The following is a 23,597-nucleotide window of genomic DNA, read 5'->3' on the forward strand; positions in this document are numbered from 1 at the left end:
CTTTTCAGAATAAAATGTTACTAATATTTAACATATTCTATTTCATTTTGCTTTCTGTGAGTACATGAAACACATACCAAATGATAATTTGTATAAGGACAGGGGAATTGGTGCTAATTTTAGAAAGTTCTTAGCCATTTCCCTCACCCAAAGTTGGGAATTCTCCATTGGAACGACTTCCCATGTTTCAAGAAGCAGCTGTCTGATTTTCTTAAAACTGTACCAGTATTGTATTCAACAGTATGTCAAGCCAGACCCCAGTGTTCCATGCATGGAAAACGTGTTACCAAAATCTTCTTCCCAATCATTGGTAAACATACTGACCAGGACAAAGGCGGGTTTCGGAAACCCATGACCCTTTAAAATTCATGTCCACATTCACTGTACCCCTAGATACCACTATTTTAGCTAGTCGAACTGGTTGAATCAGTTTTTAATCTCCAGTCTACACTGTCAGATGGCAAATCTCACTGAAAAGGCTCACTGGTAAGAACTAAATGTAAGGTGTAGTGATACAAAAACTGGGCAAATCTGGGAGTGTTGACAATTTGTACAACAGATGGCTATGCAAATACGATTCTCAGAGTCAGTTGTAAGGTAAACTGTGAACCAGGGAGCAGCAGGTGGTTGCGTAAATACAACGTGTAAGTGCTGTCTGCATGTTTACATTCAGATCTTAGAGACTAAAACCTTTCTAACTGAATTAATCAATTCAATTGAGAAATTATCATTTGCCAAATACTGCGTAGGCCCTGAGGCCCAGAGAAAGTTGAATTATAGAGCAGCCTGATTTTAGGGATATTTGGTTCACTGCGTCAAGGGCCATATGAGAGGAAAGCAAATGGCCACATAGGAAGAAAGAAAGAACAAGGAATTGAATCGATTCCAACTGGAGAAACTTGGAAACATTTTCATTTGCAGGACGGCACCAGAGGAGTTCAAATATGAGAACAAAGGTTGGGCTTCTATGGGCAAATACAGGAAGAAACTTTTTCTGTAAGGAGAGAAGAACTAGAGTAATGGACCAGAAATAGAAGAGGACCAAAGGGAGCGTGTATGAGCATGAGTGTGGGTATGTGTGAATGAGGGTATAGGAATGCTTGTGAGGGTGAGTATACGTGAAGGTGGAGGACTCAGTAGGAGATAAGGATACTAAAGGTAGGATGGGCCTAATTGGGGCGAACAAATTTACATTCTATAAAGGATCTCTGACCTCCTTCTTCTCCAGAAAAAAAAAAGTTCCCAAGGCAGGATAAATTCTAAGGCACTTAACTATGCAATTGAAAGTTTTGAGTAGGAGAGGGGTATTAGCAAGCCTGTGTTTTTAAAAACTTGTGTTAACAATTAAATAATTTGCTGGTAATAGAGGCAGGCGAGGCTGATTAGGAGGCAGTTGCAATAGACTAAAGAGAGAGAACTAGAGTCTAATCACAATGTCAACTGTTTCCTAAGCACTTACCTCATGGCAGGCACAGAACTAAGTGCTTCACATGCCTTATCTCATTTAAAGTTCCCAGAAATCCTGTGAGCTAAGTGTTTTCATTCCTATTTCAAGTGAGGCCCAAGGTAAATAACGTGGCTGGTAAATGGTTGAGCCAGAAGCCAAGCCAGATCTGCCCCACCCAGGGCCTAGGCTGGTAATCCCCACTTTACACTATCCCAGAGGAAGGCAGAGAGGAAGAGGGGGGAGGAGCTTAAGGAGGCTCCTGGAATTTCAGCATGTAGCACGAGATTGGCCAAGCTGATATATGTAGATAAAGGAGAGAGTGTACCAAGAGGGATGTTGAGTTATCTTCAAACAAGTCAAATTGGAGGAGCTTAGGACATCCACATGGGGATAGCAGCAGAGAGTTGGGGTGTGGATATGAAGTTCAGATGAGGTCATAAGAGTGGACGAGAATATGAAAAGAGAGGAGATATGAGAAGGGAAACTTTGCCTTCAAGACTCTCTCATTTTAGGGATAAACAGGAAAAGGGCTCTCAAAGACAATTCTGAAGAACTTAATAGGTGGTAGTAATGACCGTCAGAAGATCTCCCATTTAAAAGATTTTGCAATGAATAAATGGGAGGTTTCTGATAACCATCCCTAACTAAAAAGCAAATTTAGAAATACAGTGATATTTTTTATCTGTATATAATTTTAGCAGGGTAAATATAGCCCAGGACCTGCATATCGATGAAATAACCATCTAAGAGCCTGACCCATCCGCACCCCCAGGACGCCTAGAGCTCAGCAAGGCAGGTCCACCAGGCCAGCATGCTTTGCTGGGGGAGTTTGCTGCTGTTAAGAATCTTGGAATCACAGGTTATCGTACTTGGGCCCCCAGAAAATGGAACTACTATCTTCCCAGCCAGAAACCTAGTGTTTCCTATGACACCTTCTCCCCATCTCTAAATCAACTCCCTCACTAAACTCCATTAAATCCGTCTTCTTATTATTCCTTCCTTGAATCCAGCTGCGACTTCCTTACTCCAGACTATTGTCACCTCTTGTTTAAAGTGCAACCACAATCTACTACTGGTCTCTTCCTTCCCTCAAATCCAATTTTCTTGGGGCATTATATGTATATTTGTGATCATGTCCTATAAGGGTCTCCAAAAGGCGAAGAACCACTATTCAAGCCATTTCAAGAAGATAAATTAGGGCCTTCACGTTTCTAAACTGATAAACTCACTGGGCTCACTCCCATCTTAGGATTTTCTGACTCCTCTTCCCTCTGTCTGAAAGCCTCTTCCCCATGTACCCACGTGGCTGGCTCCTGTATTTTCTCCAGGTCTTTACTCAAAATCCACCTTCTAAATAAGGTTTCCCTGGCCACCTTATGCAGAATTTCAAGATTCTTGAAATCCCACTTCCCCAACATACCATCTCCTGTCCTCCTTCCCCGAATTGTGTTTTCTCCAAAGTGCTTACCACCATCCAAACCACCTTCCTCATTGACTGTCACCACAAGAAAGTGCATCCTGCAAGGGTCAGGATTTTTGCCAGCTTTCATCCGCTACTTTATTTCCAGTGTTCAGAAACACACTCGACGTGGTGGGAAATGATCGATGATGCTCACTGATTGTTTCTGTTTTTATTGTTTTGGATTATCTGACTAATTTTCCCAGTTCTCACTTGAAATGCATAAATAATTTTAAATGGTTTTAGAAGTTGGTTCCTCATATCTAGATACAACAAACAAAGAAAAGGAAACCCCGTTATCTGTCATTTCAAAGAAGAAGACTCTTGCGTTTATTCTTAGTTTTGAACTACCTAGCATTAGGGGGAAGAGAGGCGGAAGGACTGTTCATTTCTAAAGTATTAAAAATGAATTATGAATTTTCATTTGAGAGGTCTTCTCATTCATGCTTATAAATAGGTATTATATGACCCACTTGAGCTAGGAGCTCTCTAATGGCTAAGGTGAAATTCCTCCTCGCAACCATTTCATATTGAGAAATAAAGAAGTTGGTGAATATTATTAGAAAGCTCTCTATTTGATTACTTTTTTTAATGAGCAAAGTTTGTCAAAACCTCTTTAGAATAGAACTCACAGTTTTAAGAAAGTCCCATTTGTCTTGCAGAAAATATATGCGTATTAATAGAATGCTGGTGGACTTGCAAACACAACAGTGTCTGTGGGAATGATTGCATTTCTTTGCCAAAATGCATGGAATTAAGTGCCCTGCAGCAACTAAAAATATGACTCAGAAAAATAATTTAATAACTATTCTTTGCTCAGAGCAGTACAAATCCAAAGTCAGGCACTGCCTATGGGGAGTTAAATGGCAGTATGAGTTTCAGAATAAGGTACAAAGAAATATCAACAAAAGCCAGGCACACAGAGCAGTACAAGTGTCTCAAAGGAAGAAATTCAGCTGGGTAGCTGTTGCTTAGCTTCCAAGAAGTGGAAGCATTAACCTAATACAAACATCAGCCTTTATTATTATAACATGTTGTCAAACTAGTTAGATTTAGTTACCAGTCAGTCAGTCCCTGGTCCTGAAAGCCAGGGGTTTTCCCCATTATAGACTTCCAGAAAGGCTTCACCTCTGCCACCAATCATCTGCTTGGGGAATTCATTCTTGACAAGTAAGTCTCATTAAACAGTCATGGCCTGTGGTTACTACACCTGTAAATAACAATGCTAACAGTTGAGATATATTATTTATCACATGTCACCATGTAATGAATGCTTCATATGTTAGATCTCATTTAATCCACACAACAGTTTTGTGAGATAGATGGTTTCCCCCATTTTACAGATGGAGAAACTGAAGATTAGAGGGTACAGGGATTTTGCCTAAAGTCATACAAGTGAGTGATGATAAATCCAGATCTGACTTCAGAACTGTAGCAATTAACCCCTACTACCTTTCTAAAGAATGAAAACCAAAAAGACAGGGAAATGGTAAAGAAGTACTCCCCAGGGGTGTTTTCACCACTGTCCTGAGTCTGGTCATAAAAGCTCCATGCTAAATCAGAAAAACAAACTCAGCCAGCCCGGGTCCAGATTGCTATACTTCCCAAATAGCCACAAGGGAGCACTGTGTTGAGAACCATTACTTTGAAGTCTTCGGGAAGACTGGCTGGGGGCAGGTAGGGAGGGGTGTGACACTGAAATAGCATTAAACAAAAAAACCACGTGGCCATTCCACACCAGTAACATAGTGGAGTGCTTTGTACATTCATTTGACATATGATCATACAAAAATATGCATTTATCAAAAGAAATAAAACATACATCTAAGAAAGATATGAGAAAAGAAAAAAAAACAATTCCAAACCAAAGGCAATCCGCCATCTTATCGAGAAACATAAGCACAGGAATATGCGTCCATCTCAGCTCCCTTGTGATTCTGACCATGAGAGCTCTTTCTAAACTGAAGCAATTCCAGTGTTCAAAGACACGCATTTTTTTTTTTTGCGCCTGACCTTCATTTTTGTGTGTGTGTGTGTGTGTGTGTTTTATTGCAGCATATTATGGGGGTACAGATGTTTAGGTTACGTATGTTGCCCTTGCCCCCGCCAAGTCCGAGTTTCAAAAGATACGTATTTTTTATACAACATAGTCCTAAAGACAGCCAACAATTTCATGCATGCACAAAAGCAATGAAATATGAGTGCATGACACATAAATTATGATTCAATTAGTATCTATGCTTAGACAGAGTAAAAAAATCACAAATATTTATTTCATCCAGACTGAAATGAAAACCAAGAAACATATGATTGCTTTCTTTGGGAGGGTTGTAGGCAGAAGCCCCTGGTACTCTCAGGTTTACAAACAGCACGCATGCCCCTAGAGTGCAATGACATTTCAGCAAGGACACCACTCCCTCCAGGAGACTTGAAAGATTTATTAAAGTTTATTTTGACTCTTGGTGATTTTCTCATAACAAAACCAATTTAGAGCTCATCTCTGCTTATGTATAATTCAACTCTCTCATAATTTCCAACAGACTTTAAAATGTTAATGTCATGGCAAGTGTGTATTTCTTTTTAACTTAAGCTAGACACCATTACTTAAACAGGTGCCATAATTTGGTTTCCACATTCTCTCAAAATCATCAAAACAAAATACTTGCAAAAAGTTTGTTTCTCAGATGTTTTCCAATAGATTCAATACTGTATGCCATGGTGCGTAAATGGAATGAGGGTAATTCATGAAATATGAAAACAAGAGGTTGAATACTTACCTCCAGAACCGGGGCAGCTTTCTCTGTGCTCTGGAAAAAAACACTTTCTGTTTGGCTTCATTTTAGTAATAGCGAAAAAGATCAAAAAATGGAATAATATTATGAGCACTACTTAACAGGAGCAGCTCTGCAAACTGGTACAAGGTTATTTCATCTTCAGCTACTTTCTGCAAATCTGTGTGGAATCAGAGTCCTCTTTGTGACTAAGAATATTTTATGTAGAAACTTCACTTCTTTTTCATAGCTAATTTCTTTCTCTCATCAACAAGACACAATATGGCATATAATTATATCTCATTGTAACAGATTTTAATACACTGTAGATCAAATTGTGCCCCCATAGCATAACTACTCACGACCAGATTCTAATCATATGCAATTTAGCTAAGTGCATATTATTGGACTTTGATAATGTTAGTCCTTATCCACTGATATTTGGCTCCATGGGTTTCATCAAGCAGCAAATTAGGAGAAAAACAGCATACATATATTTCTTCTTTATTTTTATAGAGGATTTTTATTCTATGTGCTTATATCGATTCAATATAACACTAGAACACATGCTGCAGAAGTTATGAAAATACATTTGACACAGGCCCAGGAAGGCATAATCTCAGCACATCCTTAATGCTTAGAGACCCAGGCTCTAAAGCCCAATGCATTTGTGTCCTGGTTCTACCACTTGCCAGCTGGTTGACTCTGGACAATTTGCTTAACCTCTCTGTGCCTCCTATGAATTGATTATTATAATAGTACCTACCTTATCCTTGAGAATTCAATGAGGTTTACTCACACAAGCACTTAGCACAGTGCCTGATATATAGAAATTACCCAATAGATGTTAGAAGAGAGAAAGTAAGAAGAGGGTTATCTTAAAATTGAACTGGCACCATGAGACCTACCTATATGGAAATGAGACAAATGGCAATGGATGCGAAACGGTGTGGGGAAGCTCTTTGAGTGTGGGGCCTCAGATAGCAGTGGAGGGTGGAGTAGACCCACAAGTTTTCATGGAGGAAGTTTCCTCGCAGGCTAGGACTTGTTCCTCAAAACATGTCTATAGACCAGCGGCACTGGCATCACTAGGAAGCTTGTCAGAAATGCGGACTCTCAGACCCTCTTCTGGGCCTATAGAATCAGAATCTGCATTTCAACAAGATACCCAGAAGCTCTGTGGCACTTAAAGTTGAGAAGTCCCTCTCTAGAACACATCTTGCTTCTCAAAACTTGCAGGCCTGCCATTTTCGCCTATCACACACAGAAGCACTTACTAAAGAATAACTCTGGGGAGAGGGAGCCCACACTCCCAGAAATTCCCACTGCAAAAAACTGTGAATGTGAAATTCTTACAGTTATATATTGGAAATATGATAGAACTGACAAAAATAAGTAGAATTGGCCAAATAAAGCATGAAACATAAGTTATGATTCAATTAATATTTATGCCTAGACAGGGTAAAAAATCACAAATATTTATTTCATCCAGACTGAAATGAAAACCAAGAAACATATGATCACTCTCTTTGGGAGGGTTTCGGGCAGAAGTCCCTGGTACTCTCAGGTTTACAAAAAGCATGCATGTCCCTAGAATGCAATGACATTTCAATTTGCATGTATCTCCATGTCTATTTCCCTACCACATACACCCCAAACAACAACACCACAACATTTTGGGGGTTACACCATGTGCACACCACACATTTCAGAGAAACACACACACACACACACACGCACCCAGCCTCATCCACACCTTCCCACTTTTTGATGTCTGCCTACCTTCTGTCCTTAGGCACCTGTTCAAATCTTGCCTGCCAGAGACACAGAATCTTTCATCTGGAATAACTTATAGGAAGGAAACAGGGGACAAGAACAGAAGGGGAGAACTGATGGTGAAACTAATAATATCTATCATGTATCAGATGCCTACTTGTACAAGATATTGTCTCCATGACATTATTCATTCCTTTTTAATTCTTGCAATAATCCTCTAAGATAAGCTATTAATCCTCTACTATGGCAGCTAAGGAAATAAAAGCTTTCGAGGTCAAAGAAATTGCCGAAGGCTATACGGCTAAGTAGCATAAGCGAGATTTGAACCCGGGTCTATCTTCTCCTTTCCATCTGTCAGAGTAAAAAAGTCTATGAATCCACTAGTCATCTTCTTGAGGAAGGGCTTCTAATTTGTAATTCAAATGCAATATTTTTTCTCACTTTCTACTTTGTATGATAAGTGGAGAAGTGGTAAAGGAATATTCCAAAGTCAGACTGAATTTAAGCTGTGGATGGTAAAGCACAGGATAATTTCCTCCTTGGTATTTTAGAAGTTTTTCATTTTAACCATCTGTTGTAGTCTGACAGATGGGTTGATATATGACAGAATAATGGGCCTTCAATTCTAGAAAGGCATAAGGAATGCTTGAAAAAAAAATAGCAGCTCTTTTCATGAACCTAACTGCTAATGCCGCTTGCTCATTTGCAAAAAAAAAAAAAGTTGGTGGGAGAGAAGCGTGAAAGATAATCATAATCATTCCCCTAAACAGAAAATTTTTCATGGCTGCCAAAGGTCACATGAAGTAAAATGTGCCTCTTCTAAAATCATGCCAGAATTTTCAAATCCAGTCACTTAAAAGGGCACACAGAGGAAAAAAGGTATACATAAAGAAAAATAATGAAAACAAATTTTTTAAAAAAAGCTTCTTCCATCCCATCCCTAAGCTATTATTAAATTCTCTTTTTTATAGGCAGCCAGAGTTATGAGTTACTTATATCTTTGAGGTACTTTAGGAAACATGCAGATATTGAGACCTAAATGATTTGTCATGTAAGTGTCTCCACTAAATATGAAGTCTCTTTTCTTTCTTCTTGTATTCAACAGAGACATATAAGAGAAGTTACTAACAAGTTACTTGGCTAGGCACTAAAGACACAAGTAGTTAAGACAGTCCTGTGCCCATGAAACCTACAGCATTTTCTGTAATGTAGCAATGGGATCAAAGCATTCATTGATCATATCAGTGGCTCATTTTCCCAGTCAACACTTCAAATGGCCTTTACATGTCTTTACACAAATATCCAAGTTCCTTTCCAATCATGTATTGCAGCCAGATGAAATACACACACACACACACACACACACACACACACACACACACACACACACCACATATTCACTTAGATGCCAAATAGTTTTGAAGCTATACCTACAAAGAACCCATGACTCAACATTTTAGACTGGGTTGGCAAAGTCTTGTCCATATTTACTTAACTTCAGCAAAGTGATTCTATTTACAAAAGAATGTCAGAATACAGATTGAAAAAAAAGGTCAAGTCAGTTCAGCTGAAGTCATGGTCAAATATCACTGGCTATGACCGAATCAGGCTGTGTCACTTAAAGATTATACCATCTTCACCATCATCATCATCACAACCATTAATACAACAATTAAAATGTAATTTTTTATTTAATTTTAATCCTCATAACAACCCAGTAAGGAAAGCATTTCTCTTCCGCATTATAGACGTGGACACCGAAGCCAAGTGAACTTTAAAATCCATGATCAGGTTGACTTTATTGCATTATTTCGGGCCACACGTATCAACTCTTCCATGTCCTATTAGGGAGATACCAGTAGTGTAGAATAGTAAGTTAATAATAGGATTATGTTTTCAAAGGAGTATTTGACAGGCTGAATTTATCTCAGAAGTTCCTTCCCACTCTCATATTATGTAATTCTGGGGGAGGAAGATGTGCATTTTTTTTCCTGGTTTCAGGGAAGCTGATGGCAAAAGAACATAGAGCAAAGTTCAGAGAGGAGCTGACTTGGTTCAGACGGTGGCTTGCCAGCATTTTCTTTATTTTTTATTTATTTATTATTGGCTGGGTTTTGTTGTTGCTGTTGTTTTGAGACAGCGGTCTCGCTCTGTGTCACCAGGGCTGGAGCGCAGTGGTGCGACCACAGCTCACTACAGCCTCAAACTTCTAGGCTCAAGTGAGTCTTCTGCCTCAGCCTCCTAAGTAGCTGAGACTGCAGGTGCGGGCCACTGTGCCTAGACGTTTTCTGAGTCAAAATTTCTCAGTGTTGCTTACTTGACAAAATTTCCCATAGAACACATCCATTTTCAAATATAGGTTAGTGGTGGAGTAACTTTAAAATATTTAGACAAATTAAGACATTATTTTGGATTATATGCTATTTTAATTATCCATTCCTCTACTGCCTGCCATTGTATGGAGGGAAAAAAAGGGTAATTGTGTCATCTGTTTTTAAAAAAAAAAATGTGTGTCTGTGTGTGTGATATCACATATATACATATAACTTCCAAGATATGTGCCTATATATTTATATACACACAAATATATCTTGGAATACCCCTTCACAGTTTGTTTATATATATATGTGTGTGTGTGTGTGTGTGTGTATATATATATATATATAAACTGTGAAGGGGTATTTTTGTTCACATGATGAGAAAACATTGTAGTCCAGAGTACATGTGAGAGATGAAGTTCAAATCCGGCTGTTCCTGACTCCAGGCTCCCACTGCATCTCCTGAATGCTACACTTCCTCCAGATGTTTCATCTATATGCTGTCTGACATCTGGTGTTTTCCAGCTATGTTTATAACACCCAGATGTTTTGTGTCAAGTAGACAAGGCTGGTTGTTAATTACCTAAATCTTAGCATTTTCATCTAGTTGGTTCAATGGCAGCCCCCAAAATATTTCAGAAGTGCTAAAAAGTGCATAAAAATAAGAAAGATTGATACGGTATTTAATAAGCATTTCCAAATTTCCAGATTCATCTTTGACTAACTCTACAAATGTCATTTTTTTCTCCTGTTGTTTTTAAGACAAACAAACTGTTTTCAAGAGTTGTCTCACCTCTGGTCTAGGATCTGGGACTTGTTACTTGTTTCTGGACTCATTGATAGATGTGTCAAAACCAATAAACAGTTTTTTTGAGAAGGGTGCTATTTCCTATACAAACTAGCAATTCATTTAGTAGCCCTTAACAACCCTAGTTGCTTCCCTAGGCTTTCAAAGTGCTAGGGTGCTAGGATCCAGAAAGGCAGGAATATTCATCTGCCAAGATTTAGACGTATGAACAAATCCACCCCAGACCTCTTTACTCCTTGAACTCACCATGTTTATTGTTTGGCTTTCTAATAAGCAGAAGGTTCCAGGTGGACAAGTGCAGAGCACTGATAGCCTTAGCAGCCAGGGGGGCCACCAAAATTCCCAGAAACAATCTCCTCCTCACATTGATACCTACCTCTCCTAGCAACATAGCTCTAGAAAGATCCTTTGTCCTGACTGACCCAATATCAACATGCACCCTTCTCAGGCATGAAACAAGCAGATAGTATGAAGAAGCTCAACACTCCCTCTAGAGGCCAATTCATAGGACTTCCATATAAGCTCTTTTGCGGTGTATTTATTATTCAACATGAGTCAGCTCTGAGAACCTTCCAAAGGCCAAACCTGTAAGGATCCTGGATATAACCAGATCTGCGTAGATTTTCTTGTTCCTCTAGGCTGCTCCGTATACCCCAGGCATTTTTTTGATTTTCAAAACACGAAGTCCTCTTCTGCAAAGTTATTATCATCTTGCAAATACACATTCTTTTGTGATTATTTGAGTAATGTCTCTCTCCTCCACCAGATTGAATGAGTACTGGGAACATATCTGTTTTTAACTAATGTATTCCCAAAACCTGGCACCTAGTAGGTCCTCAATAGAAATTCGCTGAATAAGTGAATGAACTCATCTAATTTATTTGATCATCAAAATCCACCGAACATTATACACTTTTCTATATTGCTGCATTTTTAGCTATTATATACAGTATAATTTTCCTATATTAAGAATAATTAAATAAGTGAACTTTCAGGCACTAGACTAAGCATTTTGTTGCATTAATTATTTTATTCTTGGCAAAAATCCTATGAAAATATATGTCATTATTGCCACTTTTTACACATAGGGAAACTGAGGCTTCCTAGAGTCCTAGGGCTAGTTAATAAGAGCTGAGATTTGACCCCAAGCCTGCCTGGTTTTAAAGACTGTAGGCTTAACCACTATGTGATACTTTCTATTCCAAAAATATGTATATAAGACCTACCTCAAAAATCCTCAATGAAGATTAAATGTAATAATATATGTAAAGGGCTTAGCACAATGCGTGGCTCATAGTAAGTACTGAACCAATATTATTGAACCAATTATCAATCGTAATATTACTGCTGATACCACTAATTTATTGTGAACACTTATTAATTTACTAATGTTACTGTGAACTTTTTTTGAAAGGTTTGTGCTATTTATAATGAAAAGGTTAAGTAGGATCGATTGGAAATTAAATCAGGTTTTGACAAGTATTTTTAACATATGATTTACAATAGTGGTGCAGAAAGACTTTTCATCCACTCCGAGCTCACCAAACAGCCAGGAATGCCTCCCTCTTGCACCAAGATTATAAAATCAGTTGTCTATGACTGAAATAAAGGGAGAGATGCAGAGGATCTTTTTAAAAAGTCTTCTTTTCACAAGAAAAGTTAAAAACAAGAAATAGGAGGTCTCTGTTCTGCAGCCGAGCAACCATAAATCAACTGGTAAAATTCTCTGGGAACAGTCTAGAAAAGAAAAAGAACAATATGTCAATCACAATCAAATTTAACTTAAGGGGAAAAGATATGAAATCCTACATTGATTCCCAAGCATCAGCCAGATTCTTCATGCATAAAACAAGATGATTGATTATTACCCAGCCCTTGTAACAGAAGAACATCGGTATCCACTACATCTCTCTTTTTACAAAGTCCTGATTAATGGACAGTGCGGCAATAGTGCCTCTTAAAGTGGTAACTAAAACCACCCAGGCAGGGTGGAGATTAGAAGGATGTAAACCACTGGAGGGCAGAGAGCAGATTGATCTTTGGCTGGTCTTTGCCCTACCCTCCTCCATTTTCAGAACAGTATAGTATATTATACAGTATATTATTTTCCGTATCGTGGGAAGATAATAAATGTTGAACAGATGACTAGAGAAAGCGACAGATACAAGAATGGACAAATGAACACATCAATGGGATTTGGAGTTAAACAGGTCTGTGTTTTGTACCCAACCCCTCTATTTATGTAACTGCTCTGAGCTTCCCGCTCCTCATTTGTAAAATAGAAAAACTAACAGCTACTTCACGGTGCTGCAGTGAGGATGAAATGACGTGAAATTGGTAAAGCATCATCCCTTACACATAGTGGCCCCCCATTAAAGCTGGTTTGGGATGTAACGAGGTTCACCTTCCAGTGAGGGACACAGATTTCGGAGCTCGGCAAACCCTGGTTGCAACCAAAGCTTAGCAAATTAGAAACTCTGAGACCTCCAGCAAATCACTTAATCTTTCTGAACTTTGACTTTCTCATCTGTAAAGCAGGGGTCAATAGTAGCCACCTCAAAGTGTTCGTGTGAGAATTAAATGAATAATCTATGGAACGCACAGTGTCTGATACATAGTAACTGCTCCACAAATGATAGCCATAAGTGTTAATATCACCACTTCATTTTTGGTGTGCGCCAATGAAATCATGGCCCTCTAAAAGCAACAGCGTGTTTTATAATACATTATAAAATTATAATCCAAGATTATAGATTATACCTAATCTTATAATAGATTAAGAACACAGATTATAGAGCCAAACTCTCTGGGTCCAGATCCTGTTCCTGCATTTTTCAAGTTGGTTTTAAGTAATTTATCACATCTGTAGAGTAGGGTAATAATAGTACCTACCCCATCAGGGTTGTTGGGAGATTAAATGAGCAAATATATGGAAAGCACAAACAAGTAAGTGCTCTCTGAGTGTCAGCAGCTCTCATCATCACCATTACCATGGTCACCACCATCACCATCATCACCACCAGCAATCACTACCATCATCTTCTTGAAGAGGCAACAAAATCAACTCTTTAGCAATTGCTCTGGAACTACATGAAGGGAGAAAAACATTTTAAAAAAAGAAAAGAAAAAAAGAATAATATAGAAATTGCCTACCTTCCAAATTAAAAATATAATAATAATAATAATTGAAAGTTTGTTCCAGCTATAACAACATTGAAAAAATAGGCAGCCTGGTGTTTCTGGCCCTCACCATTGCTGGGGGCCTCTTGCCTCCAAGGAGCTCTAGCTGAGCTCAGAGAGCCGAGCTCAACCCTGCTTGGAGGAGGCACAGAGATCCCCACTAAGGAATAATTGGGGAGCCTCCCGCTCTCAGGCGTTAGAAACAAAAACCACAGGTGGGGTGTGAAGCAGAGGCTATTGGGATGGGCTTTTCCAAGTATGTGCTGTGTGAATGAAGCAGCTGATACTGTGGCTTATTAGCTGTGAGATACTCATCAAAAAAACAAACAGGGTGGGAAGTCCTCTCCCAAAACGCAAGGACAGTGGCTCACATCCAAAGCTCCACAGAGCTGGCTGTTTGGCTCTGATTAGAAACTCTCTGGCTTCCCGTTTCTCCTCTCTAATAAAGATTAACTAACTCGATGGCTTGACCGCTCTCGCGCCAGCAGAACTGCCTTTGCGCATTCGCAACGCTAGGCCTGATCTCCAAGTCCTGGCTTCCCGTGGGGACCGGCGCTCAGCCAGCAGGCTTAAGCCACTTCACCAGGGGATTTGTCATTAAAGATTATGAAGTCCGAGGGATTCGAGGGATTTGTGCAAGCACACCCAATGTCAGGAAGAGGAGGGACTTGTCTCCTGGGACCAAAAACTCCAAACCTGCTCTAAACTCACTTTATTTACCCACAGAAACTGGGTTTGTTTCCTTATAAAATAAGAATAATATTCATAACTACTGTTGTAAAAGTAAAAGAAAATGGTGCACACAAAGCACTCAGCACACACACATATGTGCTTGATAGTGCTGGGACCTCTGAGTCTTCCACGTCTCTTCTTCCTCCTCCTCCCTTCTTCTCCCTCTCTTTCTCCTCTCAGACAGTGCCTCCTCCTCCTCTTCCTCCTCTACTTCCTCCTCCTCCCTTCTTCATTCTACTCTCTTCATCCCCATTCCCTCCCCTGCTCCTCTCCCCGCTCTCTTCCTCCTTCCACCGCCCCCTTCTCCTTCCCTTACTCCTCTCCATCCACTTTGTCTTCCCCGTCCTCACCCTCCTTCGCTCCCTTATTCTCCACTTTCCTCTCCCCTTTCCTCTTCTTCCCCCTTCTTGCTGCTTCTCCTCCCCTCTGTCATCCTCCTTACTTCATCATCTAGCAGCCCCTTCCCACCACAGTCCCTGGGAATAGAGCAGTCAACTCAGCCTCTCCCCCCACACCTAGCATAAAATGCAGCACCTGCTTAGTAGGGCTGCCCCTCCGGGTCCCCACCTCCTTCCTTGGGCTGCTGACACCGAGGGCCCAGGCCTCCCGGAGGTCACACTGATCTACCTTTGGACCTGCACCAGGCCACTGTGGCAATAAACGAGATGACCATATCAACCCACCAATGGGATCGTATGGGCCAAGAGGAATACGTGAGATATGTTTAGCCTTGTCAAAGCTACGCTGTGGGATGGCTACTGGGACCATCTCAGACCAAAGTACCAAAATAAAATGTGACATCAATGACCCAAAATGGGAGAAGGGACGTCACTCACTTGACAGTGGATATAAATGTGCTTCCATTTGTTAGTTGTGAATTAGAACAGTGTTGTCCAATAAGATAGCTCAAGCACCATGTGGCTATTGAGCATTGAAATGTGGCTAATATGAATTAAGATGTACTGTAGGTATAAAATACACATCAGGTTTCAGACTTAGTACCAAAGAAGTAAAACATCGTATTAATTTTTAGATTGATTATGTAAAATGATAATATTTTTGCCATATTGGGGTTTATTATATTCATATATGTATTAATATATCAAACCAAGTTCTTTTTGCTTTTTTAAAAAATGTGTCTCCCATGAAACACAAAATTACCTATGTTGCTCACATCGTGGCTTGCATTAGATTTCTGTTAGACGGCACTGGGTGAGGGTCTCATGCAGTCCTTTCCAAACTTCAGGCACCCTGATTCCCTCCTCTTATTACCTGGGCCACAAATTAGTCACTATTTTTCTTTAAATTGAATCATTTCCTTAAACTTAAATAAACGTATTTTTGAATAAAATCCTGTACCATTGCTGGATACAGAAATCCAGTATTATTCCACATAAAAGATAAACATAAAAATGAATCAATGGAAAATCAACAGTGCTGTAGGCCAGCCAAATACCATTGCTTGCCTGAAGGCTCTGAGCCTGGGGTCATTTTTCTTCCATTAAAAAAAAAGAAGAGATTAGCACTTGTTAAATAGGTGTTGGAGACAAATTAGCCCCCAACTCAGACTTTCTCCTTTGCTATTCAGATTGACAGAAAATTGTAAAGGAAAATGCCTTTCTTCCTATGTAGCTCAATGTTATTTACTGCTGTGTTCCCAAGATAGTAGGCAACCCAAATTTCAGCAACCCTGGGCATAATGAAAAACTAGTCACTATGCAGGGAGCCCAAATGTCCTGAATTCAAATCTCAGTTACTTGTGACAGCTGGGACACATCACTTCCCTTCCCTATGTCTAGCTGCCTCATCTATGAAATGGATATTATTATATTCGCCCTCAGGCAGCTGTTGTGAAGATCAAATCGTCTTCTGCGATAGCATGTTGAAAACTGTAGGCATTCTCTGCAAGGTGGATGTCATTATTGTTAGTACTTCAAGTGAAATGATGAAACAACCTCATAAGCGGACAGAACAGTTGTTCCAGCTAGCCAGTGTTAGCTCTTTTCTCTTCCAAGACAAGTCCAAAGCGCTGCCCTCAGCCACGCTGACAGCTAATCACTTGTTTTCGGATTCACAGCATCATTTCGGGGTTCCCGGAAGCCAAAACTAGCAAAATGAATCCACTTACACTGAGGATGAGGGTGACCCTTTAGACTATCCAGTTTCTGGTATAGCCTCTCAGTGTAAGTGTCAGGAACAGGAAATATAACAAAGCCATCAAGTAGGAAAATCAGGCAATGAAGTCATCGGATTGAAATATTGGCAATATTTGCTAATAGATAAAAATGAAATTATTGATTATGTTTACTGATATCCAATGGAGCTGCAGGGTGCCACTATCAAAAGCAGATGGAGACAGGTTTACCTGCTTCTGAAATATTGTTTTCTATCACCAAAGATGACTCCCTCTTGTATGCCACAGAGTAATTCAGGACCAGTAGCTTCATTATATTAAGTTACATTCAATAAACAGTGAGTTTGCTAACAGCAACTTATGAGAAGTGAGGGCAACAAAACACTCCCAACAAACTAAACAGAAGCAAACCACTCAGCCAACATTAAGCCAGGCTGCTCCCTCTGTCAAGGAAGCTGTTTCTTGGTTCACTGAACAGATACTGAAAACACATTGCAGGAACACATCCAGGCTGCATGCCAAAGTTCTTTAGGTACAGGATGAGACCAATAGCTCAGAGAACATTTATAAACCATTTAATGAACCATGGGCAAATAGATTACTTAACCCTCTTGGCTATAGTTCCTTTTGTAATATGGAGCTAATAATGCCTCCTCTGACCATTTCTTGGGGTTTTACGGGGACCATACTGAACACAAGCATGAGAGCTTTCTGGAAGCATTGAAGCACCTTTGGAAGGACAGTCCCTCCACTCTGTGGGAATAAATAACACAAGCAAAGCCAGCAAAAGATATCTTCAAAGAGTTAATATATGCACCGTGATAACCTAGCAGTAAATGTTATAAATTTGTCTTCCATATCTGCACTATCTTTGTTAGACAGACAAGGGGTAGTGTTTATAAACACCTATATTTTTTTCTATACCATCAGAAGGAAGTCACTTCCCAAGCATAAGCCATTTAACTCTCCTGATATCAAGGACGATTTTATAGGCAGAACATTAGCATGGCATCAAATAACATGAATGAGAAAGCCATTCTATATTCCATTTAACTTCAAGCCTTCTGATTAGGCCATGCTAGTACAGTCACTCATCTCATAATGACACTTCGGTCAACAGTGGACCACAAATATGATCACGGTCCCATAAGATTATAATGAAGCTGAAAAATTCCTATCACCTAATGATGCCATAGCCATCATATTAATAACATCATAGTAGTGTAATTACTTAATATTTAAGATAAATTTATTGTAGCCCAAGTCTACAGAGTTTATAAAACCCACAGTAGTGTACGGTAATGTCCTAGGCCTTCACATTCACCCACCTCTCACATACTCACTCACGCAGAGCAACTTCCATTCCTGCAAGCTCCATTTATGGTAAGTTTCCTATAGAGGTGTACCAATTTTTTTTATATCATTTATATTGCATTTTTTTATATATTTTTTTTATTTCAGCACATTATGGGGGTACAGATGTTTAGGTTACATATTATACTGCATTTTTAATGTACCTTTCCTATATATGGATATGTTTAGCTACAAATACTTACCATTGTGCTACAATTGCCTACAGTATTCAGTACAGTAACATGCTGTACAGGTTTGTAGCCTAGGAACAACAGGCTGGACCATATGGCCTGTGTGTGTAGTGGGCTATACTGTCTAGTTGCGTAAGTACACTCTATGATGTTCACACAACAATGAAATCACTTAATGATGCACTTCTGAGAACATATGTATCCCTCTTGTTAAGTGAGAGTGACGTATGACTGCATTTCATTAATACCCTTCTAATACTTGTTAATCTCCCAATTTAGCAAAGACCCTAGGCTCCAATGCCTTGGGCAAACATCTCCAGCCCGAATTTAAGGTATTTTGTTTTCCCTGTAGGGCATTTATGATGATAGTTTCTTTTATTTATGGGAAGCTGTATTGGTTTAACATTTATAGTACATGTATAATTTCTAAGATAACCTTATTTATATAAAAAGCATAATTTGCTTCAAATGAAATATTAAACAATAATACAGTAGATACGTGCATAAAATAAAAATTGTTTAGGTAGCGCCAAATTGACTAAAATTTACAGAACAATCAATTAAAGTAATTGTCCACATAAAATACACCAAAAAGCATCTTTCCTCTGGATTTTCAGAAGCTTGAGATATACTACAGTAGTCAAGCCAGCCATTAATTATAAGAAAAGTATTTAACCTGCCCATGCTTCAGTTTCCCCATAGGTAAAACAGAGCCGGTGCAAGTACGTATGTCCTAAGGTTAACGAGGTCTGTAAGCGCTGGGCAGAGTGCCTGGCACGGAGGAAGCACTCGGTCAATGTGGGCAGCAGCTGTTGCTGCCTGTCCTTGACTAGCCACTAGTTCTGGATAGCTTCTGGTCTCCTCTCTGGCCTTCCACACATCCTCTGCACCCGGGAGGTGACTTGCATGGATCACATCAGTGGGCTCCCTGCCCCCTGGATTCCCGTCGGGTTTGGCCAGTGGGGAGCGTCAGCAGCAGATTGGAGAATGAGAGGAAAGTGGCATCACGTTATCTGTTCCTGTATCTCCCTTTCTGCAAAGTGGCCACAGACACAGGCTCACACCCAAAGCCAGAAAAATACAAAAGTTCAGGCTTATGTGTTGTTAGCTTGAATTTTTGACATAATCTCCTCATCATCACACTTTGCTTAGTTATAGAAAACCTGGCTTGTGGCTACTTTCTGAAACCCTTTAATGTAAAAACACTCAATTCTAATGACATTTATTATTTGGTCTAATTATAAATCTAGTTGCTATTGTAAGGACAAATATTGCCATCTGAACTTCTGTCGGGAGAGCCATTGGCACAATCATTAAGTGCCTTGATCATAATGCCACATTGTTTTTATTTGGTCTAATTATGAAGTATGTGTTAAAATATACAAGCTTATGTAAAACAAAATAAAAATAATCTTTAACCCTACAATTACCATTTGGCAAAGTCTTATATAATGCTATATACATAAATATAAGTTTTTTAATAAAACGGGAACCATTTTGTATACTCCTTCATTCATTCCTTCATTCATTCTCTTATACAACAAATGTTGATGGTATCTCTTCTGACAAGACCAAGCAATAAGCTAGGTAGTCAAAATCACTGCCTTCATAGAGCTAACATCTTATTGGAAGAAATATGCAAACAAACAAACATATTTTCAAATTGTGAAAAGTGCTAGGCAAAACAGAGTAAAAGGATAGAGAGAAGAGGGGCTCAGGAAGCCTATCTGGGGAGGTGACCATTAATGAGGGCCTGTTAAGGTGATAAAGCAAGACGTGTGGCTAGAAGGGTTAGAGAAGGTGTTATAGACAGAGGAAATAGCAAGTGCAAAGGCCCTGAGGCAGGAATGTGCCTGGCCTGTAGGCATAGGTTTCTACCCTATTATTTCCACTTCAGCCTATCAGAAACATTATAGTCTATAATAGACTATAAGACTAGTCTTATAGTCATTCATTTCAGAAATGTTTACTGAGCACCTGCTGTGTGTCAAGCGCCATTCTAGGTGCTGGACAGACAGTAATGAACATCATGGGCAAAACTGCCCACAAGATACAAGCAAGCAAATATATTATATATGTATAATATACTAGTAGGTGAAAGTGAAACCAAGAAAAATAAAACTGGAAAAGGAGAATAGGGAATTTAGTGTGCGGTGCTCTTTATGGTGAACAAAAAAGCATCATGGATACAATGAAATTTGAGCATAGATCTGAAGGAATTATTTTAGGTAAGCAGCATGCAACATTTTTACAGTAGTCAAACATAAATACAGTCAATCTGAAAAATCATCCTACTATGTTCTAACATGGTCTGTTTAAGTCTTGGACAGTGACTCCCACCTGCCACCGCCTCTGAGTCATGAGGGAGGACATGAGAAGTAGCCCCGCATCATCAGAAGTTTGGAGATATTCTTTAAAATAGCCACCCTTACATTATAGACATTTTTTTTTGATATGAATAAAGAAGTTTCTCTTCCCTGCACTCACAGCAAGTGATTTTCAGAGTCAGACAGAACTGGGTTTGAATTCTGGCTCTGCCACTTTCTGTGTGTTACCTTGTATCTCTGGGCCTGAGTTTCCTCATCTTTAAAATAGGCATTAAAAATAGCATCTAATATGATTATTATCAGGATAATTTTATATAAAACCTCTCCCCCATAGTGGCACTCAAAACATTATAGCTATTATCATTTTCCACCTAACACAATTCCAGGTGTACAACAGATAATAACACATGGATTTGCTAAGTGAACAAATGAACAAATGAAGAACATTGCCATCCAGGGGTCTTCAACCATTGCCAAATCTATCTAAATGTTCGAAATTGTGGCAGCATGGTGGTTAAGAGCTTGGACTCAGTAGTCAGGTTTCCTGGGTTTGAATCCTGAAGCCATCACTGATTGTCCACGGAGTCTCAGACAAGTTGTTCAGCCATTCCCCATGTTCGTTTGCCATCTGCAAATAGGATGATGTAGCATTTCTTACATGGATGCTGTAGGAACAATTAGATGAACAATTAGTCCTTAGCATCATTCCTTGGACATAGTAAGCATTCAATAAATATTTCTATTACAATTTATTTTATAGAAATATAGGTATGATATCACAAAGCTTTCTTTTGTTTGTTTTTTCAAAATATTTTCCCTGCTTCTGATTCTATGGGATCTTAAAATTTTCCAAGAGGCAAACAAAATAGTTATGTAAACTAAGCAATTTCTTTCTAGAACTCACATTTTCTTTCACTGTTTTATCTTTCTGTTTGTCTCTGTAGGACTTCGTCGTCACTGTAGTCTTTTCATTCTTGTGGTTGGTTGGTTCATCAGCTTGGGCAAAAGGGCTGTCTGACGTCAAGGTCGCAACAGATCCTCAGGAAGTATTGCTACTGATGTCAGCTTGCAAACAGCCATCCAACAAGTGCATGGCTGTCCACAGCCCCGTGATGTCCAGCTTAAACACTTCTGTGGTGAGTATGTTTCCATCTACGCTTTGCCTCCCACATCTGTTTGCCTGTCAGATGAATAAGAAAAACATCTCAGAAGTCATCTGGAAAATTTCTGCCTCCAAAACTAGGCCAAACAAAAAGGTGATTTCTCACTGCAGGTGCAAGATGATCATTTGGCCTTCAAGTTTTTTATTATCAGAATCCATCATCTTTAATGCTACCAATTACGGAGTTCTTAATAAGAACCCAGTAGGTATTCGCAGCTGCTGCTTAGATGATGGTCCAGTCGAAACGCTAAGGCAGAAGCAAATATAAAATCTGAACTTCAAGGCTGAAGCCTGCAAGAAGTTAAAAGGAATATTTGATGGCGTACAAGTTCCTGGGAAGGAAACATTGTTCAAGCCACATGCAGTTAAAATACACCCAATTGATTAGAGAAAAATACGCAGACCTAGTGGGATGCAAAAAGAAATACATGGTGTAAAAAAGTACTTGTGATAGATATGGTAATTTTTAAATTTCCTCCATGCTCCCGGTTGAATTTCTTGATAACTTCAGAAAAGCTACGCTGTATTAATTGAACAAAGCCAAATATTATCAAGTGTATGGCTTTTACGGGAGGAGAAAAATCTGACAGTTAGCAGGGATGCTAAATTGGATTCTTAATTTATAAGTGTAAGAACTTGTGTTATTCCAAAGAAAGAAGCTGTGTCTGAGAAAGACATAAGCTATAATGGCAGCAAAAAGCAGCAGTTATCAAAGAATAGAAGGCTCAGCACTGTTTGCCGAAGGAACAACATTCTTTAGCAAACCCTAAAAATAACCCTTTGCTTCAAGATTAACCTGTATTTCTACAGCTTTCTGAAATTCAATCTGGGAAGACACTTAAGAAAGGAAAAAGGATTGCTTCTCTGATTTGACTTTGAATCCTACCTTGGTGAGATAGTAACCATGGAAATAAGCTACGTATTAGGGTCTCACAATCATTTTTATTTATCACTGGCCACACCTGTGGATGGATACATTAACATATATAGTTATGCTTCTGTACTTTGTTTATAGACAGTATTTAATGAAAATTATTGTAATGCTGATCTCAAAAATCTAAGAGGACAAAGATAAAATTGCTTGATGTGTTTGTTAGTGACAAGCACATTATGACATCCTGCATGGTCCTTTTAACTCTACTTCTGATATCTCTAATAATTTTTAGACTAGAAGATGGCCTATGAATTATGAAAGACAACAAAAAACAATGTCTATGTTTCCTAAAACCAAGAAGAAAAATGAATTGAAACCAAATAATGTGACGTGTGTGAAAGGACAGGCCCAGTGGTGTTATACTGATGTATCCATATCAGTTAAGAGTCTTCTAGTCCCTAGTGACAGAAAACACAATTCAAACAGGCTAAAACAAACTAATCCTTGTTTCCCTAAAGTCTGTTCTTTGCACCTCATTTCTGGTACTAGTGTCTGTCTGCATTAGAATATTTGGGTTGCAAGTAACAGAAACTAACTCTAACTTCATCAGGGAAAAAAAAGTTTGTGGTAGGACATCCAATAGCTCATAAACTTGATGAGACCTGAAGAAACAGACTCTAGAAACAGCATAATCTAGAGCAGAACCAGTGTTCTAGATGTCCGATACCAAAGAATAGTATCCTCAAGTTGCCATTAGTGGGAAGTTTTACCTAACCTTGCATTACTCTGTTCAAGATGCAAAGCTCCAGGAGAGAGCTCAAGCCCTTTGACTGAAACTTAGCTCTGCAAAGAAAATCAGATTTCTATTACAAAAGCAGGGGAAAGGATATTCATCAGCCAAAACACAACCTTTTTTATTAAATATTTGATTGGCTTTGAATCATATTGAGCTAGCTTAGGCCAAAACTGAAAATAATTGAAAAGACACTAAAAATGTATCTTCCCAAGGTAGAACCCAGGGCTAAGAACTGGAAGACTGTCAGGAAACTGGAAGTTCTCATCCTC

General features: G+C 39.1%; 1 protein-coding gene across 1 annotated transcript in view; it reads left to right on the forward strand.

Moving 5' to 3' along the window:
• SYNPR (synaptoporin) overlaps window positions 1-23,597 on the forward strand; it is a 324,464-nt gene that overhangs the window by 286,192 nt on the left and 14,675 nt on the right. Inside the window, 4 exon segments of the mRNA XM_012638454.1 lie at window positions 21,441-21,636; window positions 22,253-22,284; window positions 23,098-23,106; window positions 23,154-23,159. Coding sequence (XP_012493908.1) covers window positions 21,441-21,636; window positions 22,253-22,284; window positions 23,098-23,106; window positions 23,154-23,159 — 243 coding nt within the window.

Source organism: Propithecus coquereli, unplaced genomic scaffold, assembly GCF_000956105.1.
Source record: "Propithecus coquereli isolate 6110/MARCELLA unplaced genomic scaffold, Pcoq_1.0 Scaffold1, whole genome shotgun sequence".
Classification (NCBI taxonomy): domain Eukaryota; kingdom Metazoa; phylum Chordata; class Mammalia; order Primates; family Indriidae; genus Propithecus; species Propithecus coquereli.